The sequence below is a fragment of the Labrus bergylta genome, chromosome 18 (assembly GCF_963930695.1).
Source record: "Labrus bergylta chromosome 18, fLabBer1.1, whole genome shotgun sequence".
Taxonomy (NCBI): domain Eukaryota; kingdom Metazoa; phylum Chordata; class Actinopteri; order Labriformes; family Labridae; genus Labrus; species Labrus bergylta.
In genome coordinates, this window is record NC_089212.1 from 18,014,677 (window position 1) to 18,027,674 (window position 12,998).

A 12,998-nucleotide genomic window follows, 5' to 3' on the forward strand; every position below is an offset into this window, starting at 1 on the left:
TGTCTGCAAGGACCGCGTCCACAAAATTAAATATGACTCGGACATTTACGTGATGACGTAGTGAATTGCGGCGTACCTTTCTAGGATCAACACAAACGCCGACCGACTCAGAGGGGGGAGAAGGACTATCAGCCGAGAAACCAGCCCCAGCCAGTTCATATCACAAGAAGACATTAGACACATTTAATATCGTGAAAGGCTTATGTCGCTGTAGTTTCCCCGTTAGTGATGTCAACGGAGCTGATAAAAGCAAAGAAGTGCTGATAAGACAACGAGCGGAGAACCCCCGTTACTCGGGTAAGCAGTTTCCAGAAGCTATCAGCTAGGCTAACGAAGAGTAGCTGCTAATGCTAACAGACTGGCCATGTTGTTGATGCTCTTTTGTGTGACTTAAAAGTTCGCGATTTAATAACGTGGCCTTTTCATGGTGCACTTTTATCACGAAACCACCGTGTTTATCTTCCACTGTTACATGCAATGAATATGGCATGTGCGCTATGTCTATAATGGTCTATAACAATCACTACCGGCTGTTGCTGTGTTGTTTGTGTTTTTAGCTGTTTGCTAACCTGCCAGCTTTGCTTGCGTCACTTAGCGAGCTGCTGCTGGCCATGGCTGCAAAGATTTGACCTGAACAATGGGTCTCCTGTGCGGCTTTGCGGCGTGAACTTGCAGCAATGTTGGAGGTCTTTAATTATTGTCTATTGTCGTTTAAGCAAGAATTCATTATCTTATAAACCCCCCTGCATATAAGTACATGGCAATGTGAGGTAATGGTTCACCTCGTGTGTTTTGCAAACAGCTTGCACAGAATAATGACATTTTTACGCCCAACATGTCAGCAGACAGCATAAATGAAGAGCATTTTTAAGCCTAGAGGTTGGGGGGGGGGGGGGGGGGGGTCAAGTGTGCCCTGTAGTCTTGAAAGAGCCAGTGTCACCATGTAACCCAAGAGGGTTGTTGTGAAATGTTACTGAACAGTTCAAAGATATCGTAAACATGTGTCAGACTGAGACACAGAATGGGTTTAGAGCTGTGGGATAATGTTACAGCAGCATGTTCTGTTCCAGTCGACTGCTCCATGTGCACACCTCGTAAATGTTGTTGTGACCATTGTGTGTATTTGGTGTCTTACCTGCTTTGAAATAAGTTTATTTTCTGCTGTTTTTGTTTCAGGGATTATCTCTTCGTCCTCTTCTCTGTCAGAACCGGTTGGAAAAAGGAAAACTGTAAAGAAAAAAAGAAAAAATGGAGAATCTGCACTCCCACTGCCTTAAATGCATTAACAGAAGATGCATGGTAAGAACAGAGGCCGGTATTTGCTGCGACCTCATCGGCTGCCCTCTTGTCTGCGGGGCAGTTTTTCACTCATGCAAACTGGAGGAACATCGTCTGCTCTGTCCGTATGAAAGGCTGCCATGCCTCAACAGCGGGTTCGGCTGCCCGTTCACTATCACAAGGATCAAGATGGCACAGCATCTTGAGACGTGCCCAGCAAGTATAGTATGTTGTACCATGGAGTGGAATCGTTGGCCTGTGAGCTACTCTGACCGCAAGTCCTATGAAAACTTGAGTAAAGACTTTGATGAGGTGGAGCAGCTAGACATGGCTTTGGCCCTGCAGGATCAGAGGATGTTATTAGAGTCCCTGAAGGTTACAACCACTGTGTCAAAGAATGGAGACAAGGAAGCAGATGAAAGTGACAAGATGGCCACGGCATCAAGTCTACCAGAGACAATATTAGGTAATGGAACTGTGGAAATGGAAGACGAGCCCTATAACGAGTTGTATAGGGCCTCAGTGGAGACGAGCAGAAGTTTAGCAGTGGCCTTGGATATTCTCACTAGTTCCAAAGATATTGGTGTTATAGTTGGAAATCTAAATGGGGAAAAGAATGGAGCACTCCATAATGGGGAAAACGGTGCTAGTCATAATGTTTATGTCGCTGAAGGTGTGAAAAATGTAGATATGCAGGAGAGCGACTCTGATTCAGAGTGTGAGCTTGGAGCAGTAGGTGGAGTGGACTGCGCTGTGGGAACAGATGGAGGAGAAGACGGAATTGGATGGGTCGAAGAAAATGATTTTGTGGAGTTGTTTTTTGAAGAGAAGGAAGAAAGTATCAAAGAGCCAATAAATGACTCTAACCGTGTCTGGCCAGAGATGCCTCAGGATTACATGCCTGTGATAGCACTGGAACCTCCTGTGCCTCAGCAAGCACCACTTTCACCTCCGATGCCATTCCTGCTGTCTGAACATGTGAGAAACAACTTCTTGCAACACTTACCTTCTGAACTCAGGTACAGGTGTTTGGAGCGTAAACTACAGAATGTAGAAGTGCTCAGAGGAATAAGTATGTTTACATTTAACGGACGCCGAGCTCTGCTGTCAGACCCTTACCTATTTCGAGCAAAGATGGAGGACAAGGCAGTTGACACATCTGACCTGGAAGTAGCAGATGACCCGATGGGCCTTCATGGCATTGATCTCATCACTGCAGCTTTGCTCTTTTGCCTCGGGGACTCTCCAGGAGGCAGGGGAATCTCAGACAGCAGGTTTGTTGACGGCTACCACATTGATTTTGGTACTCAGACATTCTCCTTCCCTTCAGCCATTCTCGCAACAAACACCATGGTGGGAGATATCGCCTCAGCTTCGGCCTGTGATCACGCCAGTCCACAGCTCTCTAACCCAAGCCCCTTCCACACTCTCAGGCTCGATCTGGTGCTCGAATGTGTGGCACGATACCAAACAAAGCAGCGCTCCATGTTCACATTTGTGTGCGGGCAGCTGTTCCGGCGTGACGAGTTTTCGTCACATTTCAAAAATGTTCACGGGGATATTCACGCTGGACTCAATGGCTGGATGGAGCAACGCTGCCCCTTGGCCTACTACGGCTGCACCTACTCCCAAAGACGGTTCTGCCCATCTGTTCAGGGTTTCAGAATCATCCATGACAGGCACCTCGGCTCGTTTGGGGTTCAGCCTGGTTTGCCCTTAAATACCGGGGACGGACGCCAAAGAAACGCCAGCCACTTCCGGTCTCAGTGCGACCAATTCAGCAGTCTTCCATTCGAGGTGTTACAACATGTAGCAAGCTTCCTGGACAGCTTTAGCTTGTGCCAACTGTCCAGAGTGTCACGTACCATGAGGGATGTGTGTGCTAGTCTCCTCCAGATGCGGGGCATGGTTGTCCTGCTGTGGGATAAGAAAAGACGAGCGGATGGCTCTACATCATGGCAGATCACTGACAAGGTTAGTCGTTTTTTTGCTTTAAATTTTATTTCAAAACCCAGTAAAACATATTTACCTGGTGCAACCATATTACTGCAGTACACTGTTTCAATACAGTTGGCTGATCTTCATTTATTTTCTGTTCAGGTTTGGCGATTCAGCACAGCGTTCGGTACAGTGAATGAGTGGAAGTTTGCCAACATAGCCAGCATGGCGGACCATCTCAAGAAGTGCAAGTTCAACACAATCTCTCGCCGTGAAGAGGCGATCCCCCTGCCATGCATGTGCTTCACCAGAGAGCTCACAAAAGAGGGAAGGTGTTTACGCTCAGTCCTCAAACCAGTAGCATAAGTGACATTTAAAGATGAAGTCATCTTGTGGATATTTTTGAGACCACTAGAACTCAAAAACCGAGTATTTTCCTCTCCAGTGTTTACAGACTTTAGTCTCTTCCATCACATAAGAGAAAAAAAAACCCGGATCACAAACTTTAAACTGTTGGTTAATCTTTGTCTCACCTTTAAATACGCCGCACACCTATAACAAGAACAGCCAGTAGTCGGACATGTCTTTTTCAGTGGACGTGGATGTGCTGCGATCGCACATCGGGGCTGAAAACTAGCAAATCAAATCGTTAGCCTTGTATCTTCCACTCTGATGGACTCATAATACCAGTGTACTGAAGTTGTACTATTCTACTCTGACTTTATGTAAATAATCAGATGTTTTGATGTAGAATTTTATATTTTTATATCAAAATGACAGTACTGTGCTACGATGGAGGTAAGAGTAGAGCCTTAACTTATGAAAAACTTGATTTTCTAGTCACGAGGTTGTCCAGAAGATCTCACTGAGATTTAGTGTAAAGCCTCCAGCTGGAACGGTTTACTGGTATCTTGTTTTATATCTTATCCTGATACCAAGAATGACCATGTGTGCTCTGCTTAGAGCTCCTAGACTTTATGGCTTTGTTGCTACATTTTGAGACTGACCAAACACCTGTGGTAGCCCCGCACAATGAATGCCAATTATCAAGATGATCATACTGTATTCACTGTGGGTGTTGAGTTGTGTACACCAGCGTAAGCATATGACCATCATCATGTTTGGTGTCCTGTTGTATTGTGTTAGTGGTTTGGCAAAATCACAGTATTATCTAAGGTGGTCCATCTTCATGACTAATGGGCAGGCATGTTAGTCAAATGACAAATAACACTATTCACCAGCCAAAAGGCAAAACATTTTAAGCTGTGGTTTGTCTGATCTACCAGCTATTGTTACAAGTAACCAGCAGTTTGTAGGTTGTTTTCTAGTAAAAATGTAGCAAGTAAAATGATGAATGTAATCAGTTAATAAGAATCCATCAGTGATTGTGGTTGGCAAGGAAACAGTGAAAGCTTGATTTGCTTAAGAGTCGTTCCAATTACTAGTATTGGAAACACCTCGTATCCTGATTAAGATTAGGTAACTGGCATCGTAAGATATCAGTCAGTGAACCACTCTAAAGGTTGTCCAAAACGACAGCAATAATACTTATCACGGCTGCTACTAGTAACCACTGTTTCAGAGTGGCAACATAGAAGTGGTTTCCTTCAATTTATCATGTGATGATGGCAAAGAGCAGAAGTACAGAGAGAAAAATATCAGGATTCAGTGTTTTTATTGTAAAACATTTTAATATTCCTCAACAATGAAAATAAACTCAGTTAAGATATTTAAAATGGGCAAAAACTGAAATCAAACGGTTTCATATTCGAAAGGAGGGTTTCTCAAACACACGATTCAGTCAGGTTGAGCTATGACCGAGCTGCTGCTAACGTTGGCTTAGAGGTAAAGATTCCTCCAGTGTACTGAGACCATATAACAATAAAAGAAAATTGTATCATTTCCCTAATGGGCTAGTAGAAAATTACTATTAAATATAAAATTAAAATATTATTTTCCAAGCACAGCTACTGGACGGGTACATCGTCTCTGCGAATCCTCATCGAGGAGGACAATATGATATCAGGACATTTCTAGTTACCCTCCAGTCTAAGATTTCATAAAAACCTGCAGGCCAGGTGTAAAGAAAATAAGACTGGATATCCCTTTCTTTCCAAAAAACTGAGCATTACATATGTTCAAATTCATTATCAGTGTTGTGTGTTTTTTGGCACTACATGCCCACTGCGTTCCAATTTTTGGAGTCTCAGGGTTGTAGCATGAAGCTTTGTCTGGCAGGAGATTGTGTGTTGTTGACGCAAGAACTTGTCAGCGTCTTGATAATTACGGGGTCTTAGAACTGACCGGTGTACCACTCAGTATTATAATTATGTAACAGTGTGTGTTGCAGTGCTGGACTTACAAATAACATGTTTCATGTTTGTTTTCCATCAGTGATGATCCCTCAGGCAGTCAGGAGAAAAGCTGTTTGATTATTGCTCTTGAGTGATCCGATGTTTTTCCAATCAAACATTCAATTTGGGTGAAGAAATAAAAACACAACACTTTTTAGTCCATTTGGATGTGACAATAGCTTCAAATGTTTTGCAATGTTTTAATGAAATGGGTTTTTTTTAAAAGGTTACAGAAAAGTAACTGATAACTTGTAAGAAAAAAAGGGGACATCCCTCCAAGTAAACTGTGTGTTTTTTGTTGTTTTTATATTTTTGAAGTACAAGTGATGTTGGAACTAAGCTGTCTTTACTGAAGTCTCCAATCCATGTTTGGTTGATATGTGTTTTTGTTTTTTTTGTACTTTGATTTTTAAAGCTAAAGAATCGGCCTCTGTATTGTCAGGATTTGTGTTTGAATTATTGATTTGCACATGAAGGCATGTACTGTAAAAGTTGAAATCATAACACTGAGGGCTTTTGTTTGCTCAAGTAGCGGGAATTTGCCCCCCCACCCCCATTGTTTTGCATGTGAGTTTAATATCTTTGAAAAAAAAGAAAAACAACTATCAGATGCAGGTTCATGCAGTTTATTCCTCAGGCACAGTGCATCAGTGTAGTTTCATCATCAGTTTACTGTTACAATAAAAAAAAAGTATTGATATTCAGCCAGATCTGATCACACGCTCTTATTGCTGGGTCTAATGTAGATTTGAGAGAATGACATGCAGATATTCTCTCTTTTGAGGGTCATTCTACATTAAGACAAATCTTGTGGGTTTTAAATCATGTCATTTTTACAAGCCCTTGGATTGAATCGACTTTCATTAGCATTTTAAGTTTTGTTTTCACTCCTGCTATAATGTATTTCACCACTATATGCCCCGCTTCATTTGTTTGACTTTTGAAGCATTTTAATAAAGAGGCTCTGTTTGTAAATGCTTTTGTTTTGTTTTGACACCTGATACTTTTTTGGTGAATCATGTTTCTTCAATGATGAACAGTTGCAGGATAAGATTTAAAGAAGGAAGTGGAAACTGATCACAGCTTTCCAAATTCCTGACTCCAATGCAACAAGCATAAAGTCATTTCTTTTTGACAGGCCGACGGTCGTCAAGGGAAACATGAATTAGGTGAATAAACTTACAGTTCATGTTGAATTTCAAGTTATCAAAGCAAAACAATCAATTAGATCTAATAATTTGACAATAACTTATTTGGGCTGTTTGACCTTATTGAGAGGGCAGGACAGTGAGCTAGTTGGACACTGGGATGAGAGAGTGGGGGATGACTTGGTAAATAGTGGATGGTGGGAAAGTGGCCCCAGCTTTGGGGTCTGTCGTCTGTTCATGGGTCACGTGATTTAACCACTGAGCTAAACCAGCACCACCAGCTTCAATTATCTCAGATTTCCTCAGAGTAAATAAATACAAATAATACAGTTTTCTGAATAGATTCTTCCTGTATATAAGGCAGGAGTGATGACTCTTTTTCATTTCATATCATGGTAAATTTACATCTCCAGCTTTCCTTTACACCACTAGATGGCACCACATTCTTGCAGTTTCACCATATCACATGAAAAGGAGTGAAATATCTCTGCAATCCCTCCTATGAGATGAATCAGCATGTGACTCATTCTAATGTGTGAATATAGTACAGAGTACTTCCGAGTACATTCGTTACAATAAAAAGTTGGATCTTAGTTATGTCATTGAAATTAAAAGCCTCACAATTTGACCCTGACAGCTGATTTTAACATTCTATTGTGACAGAAGAAATATTTGTCTTTGTTTGGCACAGGACGAACAGGAGGGATGGCCTTTTTGCCAACAGGCCTTTTGAGTATTTTCCATTGGATTTCAGCTTTTTTTTCACAGGACAGATTATGTTTTTAGTTAACGAAAAAAAACTATACTTCTTTAGATTTCATCAAATGCTTTTTTTAAGTAGGCCAAGAAGAAAGACGACCATCCTGTTGTAGTCGGAAATGACTGTAAACTCTTTTAGAGACATAAACAAGCCTGAACATTGTGTGCTTTCATTTACAATCAGGGGGTTTGTATGACTACACTATAGTTGCAAATATTCACCTGCTAAGACAAAGCCGGCAGAAGTCACGATGAAACCTGGAATTCAGGCTTCCAGAAAATCATCACAGCCCAAATGAAATCTACTTTTGTGTTCAGTTTAAAACTTCCATTATCTACCAGGAGTGGGGTTCGAACCCACGAGGACATGCGTCCATTGGATCTTAAGTCCAACGCCTTAACCACTCGGCCATCCTGGTGAATACACAGAAACGCTTTGACCATACAAACTCAAGTCTAGCACTAAGCCCCAGGGCCAAAGGTCACTGAAATGTTAACACTTCTTTTGGCGGGAGGAATCAATAACTTTCAGTGACAACACAGACACAAAATTTCCCTCAAGAAGACCCCCAGGTTTTTTTAAACGTGTCCTGTTGCTACAAAGGGGGGCTGGGGGGGCTTTTTCATATCTGTGCATATCAGACTGAAGGCTAATAGCCCATGAGAACTACAAAAATGAGCGTATACCTTAACAAACCTATGACTCCACAGTGCAGACTCATTGTGCCAGTAAAATGCAGACCATAAACCACACCACACTAAGGAGGAAGCGCCGTTGTTACAGCCCTGAAACTAATTTCAACACAGAGCCGAGGCTGTAATTCAGCAAACACCCACTGATGATGATCATCTCAGTCACAGCCTCTTATAGACTTGCAGTTTTCACAGGAGGTAACTGGGAGTCCCCCAGTGGGTGATGGACTGCCACACACAGGAAAAGGAAATATCTTTTGATTTTTACTTTCATTTACTCTGAGAGGACAAAGAGATCGGCCCGCTGTGCAAACAGAAAGTCCTCTGACATGAATAGTTAATTATTCTCTGTTGTTGTCTCACTGTCCCCAGCAAACATCCATGTAGTATTTATGTCTGTTCTGTTTGTATAGAGAAAGCCTGCTCTGAACACTCATTTACTTGACTTTGGTTGTGTGCAAGCAATAAATATCATAAGTAAAGCTGCAGGGAAAAAAGCATGAAGGATGACACTGTTTATTCTTTTTAGAGTTGAGACAATACAAGAGAGTCACCTTGTACATGAAGCAACAAGTCTCGATAAACATGAGGCACTGATCTTTGGCTGGTGATCGCTTTAAACCAGGGTAGCAGACTTTAAGTTACACAATCCACTCAAATCTATCTCACCTCCCCAGTTAACCACAATCAGAGGATATGTTCTTTCTAAAGACTTGTTAAGCAACAGCTGAAATAAGAAGTACACCTTCCGTAAGTGCCAGTTTCCATGAAGCTGTATTCAGAGTGTGAAAAGTGGTCTATATATATATGTATTAAAGCTACTCTAAAGCACGTATTCACACTACTTACATGTTTTGAATATCACTACAAAGTTTAAAGCTGAAAGTTGAAGGGTAAAGCTTACAGCTGTACTGACTTACAACTTAGATGTGTTTGCAGTTATCATGCAAAATCCGGAAATGCAACACCCATATCTCACTTACCTAATTTGCATATGAAAGTGTAGTTTGAAATGAAGACCAGCTCAGAGAAGAGATTTAAACTAGAGTGTGACATTTGATAGAACTTCTGCTTACAACATTAATACATTTGATCGAAATACACTGAAACATTAAGGCCTGACTGATGCATCATGTGGCCAATAGTTTCTGATACCGGTTGATTTCAAACTATAACTGATCCATATAATTTTTTTTTTTTTTTTTTTTACAGATCATGTTATGTAAAGAACAATGCATGGGTTGATATAGACATGGTATGATTATGAGGTTCATAAAGCATTTCCCTCTCTGACTCTAAAGTGTACTCAGCACTGCTTGCATCTCATGTAACAGAGACGTTCAGCCAAGCGGACCATTATTTACAATACATTGTGTTTAGTTCATGTGCATATTCACCAAGTGTAAAACTTTGTCTGCCACAACCGTCTGACTTTTCACCTTCATAACTGGTACTGGCGTCAGTCTCAAAATCCAACATATATCTAGCTCCAACCAAAATGAACGCAAGAACTACAGGCATATTTGCAATGTAAACAGATGTGAATCTAATCTAGATGTTCTGACGACATTGAAAAAATAACACTGATGCTGTCTCATCTGCAGCACGGGAAGCAACAACAAAACAGCTTCTTGCATGGATTGCTTTTCTTGTATTTCACAGCTTTCTTGATCTGAACCGTTGCTTTGGCAACATAGTCCTGAGTTGTCCCAACATTTGCCTCTATGTTATCCAGCATGCAGCCCTGCTCTTCCACAAGCAGGGCCATTTGGGAGAAGAGGTCATGAATGTCCCTGATGCGGCCCTCCAGCTCCAGCAGCTCCTTGTGTCGGTTCTCGATCTCGTTCAGAGCGGATCTTGCGGTCCTCCCCTCCAGGAGCAGATTATCCGAGAAGACGTTCCACTTGCCTGTCTCGATCATCTCATCAATTTGGTCCCTGCTCACCTCTTTGCCCATGATCTCCGCCTGCCTCTGGATGCGGGTCTTGCAGTTCTCCCTCTGGACCATCTCGGCCTCGTTGTACTCAGACATGGCATTGTGAAAGGCTGTAGTTAGAGAGATGTACTGTGAACGCACCATGCGAGCAATAGCAGATGTAGGCCCATGCTCCTCCTCAAGCTCTTTGCTTAGCTTTCCCAGCTTCTGAAGTCGATTGTAAATGGCTTCCCCCCTGGCCTTGATGTCCCTTCCGAGTGCGTTGGAGTCTCGCTTGATGCTGCTGAACCTCCTGACGGATGTGAGGAACCTTGTGTTCTGCTTCCCAAGCCGCTTCACGTCCATTCTGAGCAGCAGCATCTCCTTCCTGAGTGCCTGGGCCTCTTTGAATGTGCTATCCATCTCGTCCTCGCCCTCAAACACAATGGCTTGATGCTCCAGAAGCTCCTCATCGTTATATTGTGTGGGGCTCTGGCTCTCCTGAGGCCTGCACTCCTCCTCTGCAGCCTTTGAGGACAGCTCTCCCAGTCGGTCCCTCATCTCACCTGGAAGGAGGGGCAGGGCAGGGATCTCTTTAAAGAATGTTTTGGGAAAAATGCTTTGGCTTTCTGATGGAGATTTAGATAAGACGAACGATACCGCTCTCTTAAATATAAGAATATGATTATCTTATGTTAGCTTCGCTTAGCACAATGACTGACAACAGGGGGAAACAACTAGCCTGGCTCCATCGAAAGGTAACAAAATTCTTACTTAATTTTTTAGCATCATTATAGCTGGCTTTATATCATTTTATATTAAAGTATAACAAAGTGGAAGAACAACAAGTCATCATGTAATGGATGGTTATGTGCAGGACTATTCATGCTCCAGGAAGTCATGAAGAAATAGTCCAGCACATTACCACAAATTTGTATTGCAGAACTTCGTTTTCTAATGTTTTCTTTTTCTCAAGAGTCTTCTGTGACCTTGTGAAGGGGCCTCTGCGACGGGTTGGAAACCGCAGAATACATTACCTTACTGTAAAGACGTGAAAAAAAGCTTGACCACAGTCAGCTGTACTAGTTGAATGCTGCTTACACGATTCAGTATCAATATTTTACGAAATGCTAAATTACAAAGTAATCAGCAAAAGGCTCCATTTGTGCGCAGATCAAAACCTGTCCTTTATACTAAGAACGTTTTGCTGATGATACCGCCTGAATTTCTACTTACACTTCAAATGCAGGACAGTTTTCAGTGTTGTACTCTGACTTTTATTCATAGAAACAAATTTGAATACTTCTCTCTCAAATATTTTTTTTTCAACTGGAAACATCCGCCACTTCCTTATTATACTCAATGGTTAAAATATGTTTCAAGTCATTTAGAGGAAAACAAGCCAACTCTAGAGAAAATGTTATATTAGGTCAATTTTTACTACTTTTATGTCAAAATTTGACAGAATACTGCTGACAGGGCACTATCAAATTGTGTTTCTTTAAGTATGAGTAGTCTTTTTAGGGGGTTGTACTTAGGCCTATATCAGGGGTGTGTCCAGAGGTGTAGTATGGGTGAAATCCCAAAGTATGATTAGCTATCATCCCTATCAGATGCAGAACTTAAGTAAAATTAACTATTCTGGCTGTGTTGCAACAAGCTGCAGGTAGTTTTCTTTACGTGTCATTGTAGTATATTTATCTTGCTAGTACTCTCAGTTGTGAATAAATACTGTGCACATCTATTTCACAAGACAGGTTCTTAGGACAGGAATGATTCCATAAACATTTGGAAGCAACACTCTCTAACTAGCAATGTTTGGGTACTGAAACATTACCAATAAACAAATCAGACAATGTGTGAAAGTACTTTAAATTGTGACTTTGTGCATCTTTTTGAGTCCCCCAAGTCCTATATGTTGCAAAATTGTGTTACTAACACACAGATCAGTACAGATCATTATATTGGGGGGTAAATACATTACATTAATTCACATGTGCGCACAACATTCATGCCAGTCCGGCATACATTATTGTCCAACGTGGGTCAACATAGTCAAAACAAGTCTGGACACAACCCTGCCCTATATATTATAATCATATATTTGAAATGTAGTGTTGGCTGAATGGGGAGGGCGGAAGTGGATTTGAACAGGACCAAAATATTCTTTCTTATGATGGGGGATTTTTTTTTTGCAGCCTACGTAGGCCTACTTTAAATAATAAAAAAGAAAAAAAGCCTACCTAAACGTTAGTCATTACCTGTCCCCACTTTAAAGAATATTGATGCAGTATTTTAAATGTAGCCTACATCAGAACCGAATTTATTATAAGTCATCACGGGGGAACTGATGGTCACTTCCTTAGATTTGACCCTTCAATCGTTTTCTTAGGTCTACGGGGCGTCGACTCAAGATTTCGGAGACTCTTTCAACTCGAGAGAAACTGTTTAAACCCTTAAATGTGACGTGCGTAATACACTTTTTTCTTTTTTTTTGTTTTCACAGTTAAAAGAACTAGCCTTACTGTCAATCATCATTTCCCAAGACAGGTAAAAAAAACAAATGAAGAAAGGGGAAGTCTTGACAGCAATAAGCAGGCCTCTAGCCTTTAGTTTGGTCCTGAAGTTGTGACTCTATGAATCACTTGATCGATAACTGTGGTTCAATCGGTTTAAACTGTATAATAAAATAGAGTCTACATACCTTATCGAGTGATCCTCCGGTGTCTTACTCTTTGAAACTCACAAAAGAAGAAGCGACCACGGAAAGACTCATTTCCTCTTTTTGTCTCCGTTATAAATTTCAACACGCACAGGAGTCATGCATCTCGCAGGATATCTCGCATTTGCTCACTTCATAACACTCACAGTGATGCAGCAGCAGCAGCAGGTACTAATGCGGAAGATCACGCC

General features: G+C 41.5%; 2 protein-coding genes and 1 non-coding gene across 3 annotated transcripts; 1 reads left to right on the forward strand and 2 right to left on the reverse strand.

Annotated features, from left to right (window-relative positions):
- The first annotated feature begins 75 nt into the window (after window positions 1-75).
- Window positions 76-6,545, forward strand: fbxo30a (F-box protein 30a). Its single transcript, XM_020627463.3, has 3 exons — window positions 76-297; window positions 1,177-3,252; window positions 3,379-6,545. The coding sequence occupies exons 2-3, from the start codon at window positions 1,249-1,251 to the stop codon at window positions 3,580-3,582; spliced, it is 2,208 nt and encodes a 735-aa protein (XP_020483119.2). The 5' UTR covers window positions 76-297; window positions 1,177-1,248; the 3' UTR covers window positions 3,583-6,545.
- stx11a (syntaxin 11a) lies at window positions 5,954-12,952 on the reverse strand. The gene is made up of 2 exons (XM_020627474.3): window positions 12,790-12,952; window positions 5,954-10,651 (listed from the first exon to the last, which is right to left on the reverse strand). Exon 2 carries the CDS (start codon window positions 10,644-10,646, stop codon window positions 9,765-9,767), a length of 882 nt encoding a protein of 293 aa, XP_020483130.2. The 5' UTR covers window positions 10,647-10,651; window positions 12,790-12,952; the 3' UTR covers window positions 5,954-9,764.
- Window positions 7,814-7,896, reverse strand: trnal-uaa (transfer RNA leucine (anticodon UAA)). Its single transcript has one exon. It is a non-coding gene; the product is annotated as a tRNA-Leu (tRNA).
- Window positions 12,953-12,998: the final 46 nt, after the last annotated feature.

Bases quoted from the DNA above. Each gene is read 5' to 3' on its own strand.
- fbxo30a (XM_020627463.3), top strand. From the start codon at position 1,249: ATGGAGAATCTGCACTCCCACTGCCTTAAATGCATTAACAGAAGATGC. The intron at 3,253-3,378 runs GTTAGTCGTTTT...TTTTCTGTTCAG, and splicing joins CATGGCAGATCACTGACAAG to GTTTGGCGATTCAGCACAGC.
- stx11a (XM_020627474.3), bottom strand. From the start codon at position 10,646: ATGAGGGACCGACTGGGAGAGCTGTCCTCAAAGGCTGCAGAGGAGGAG.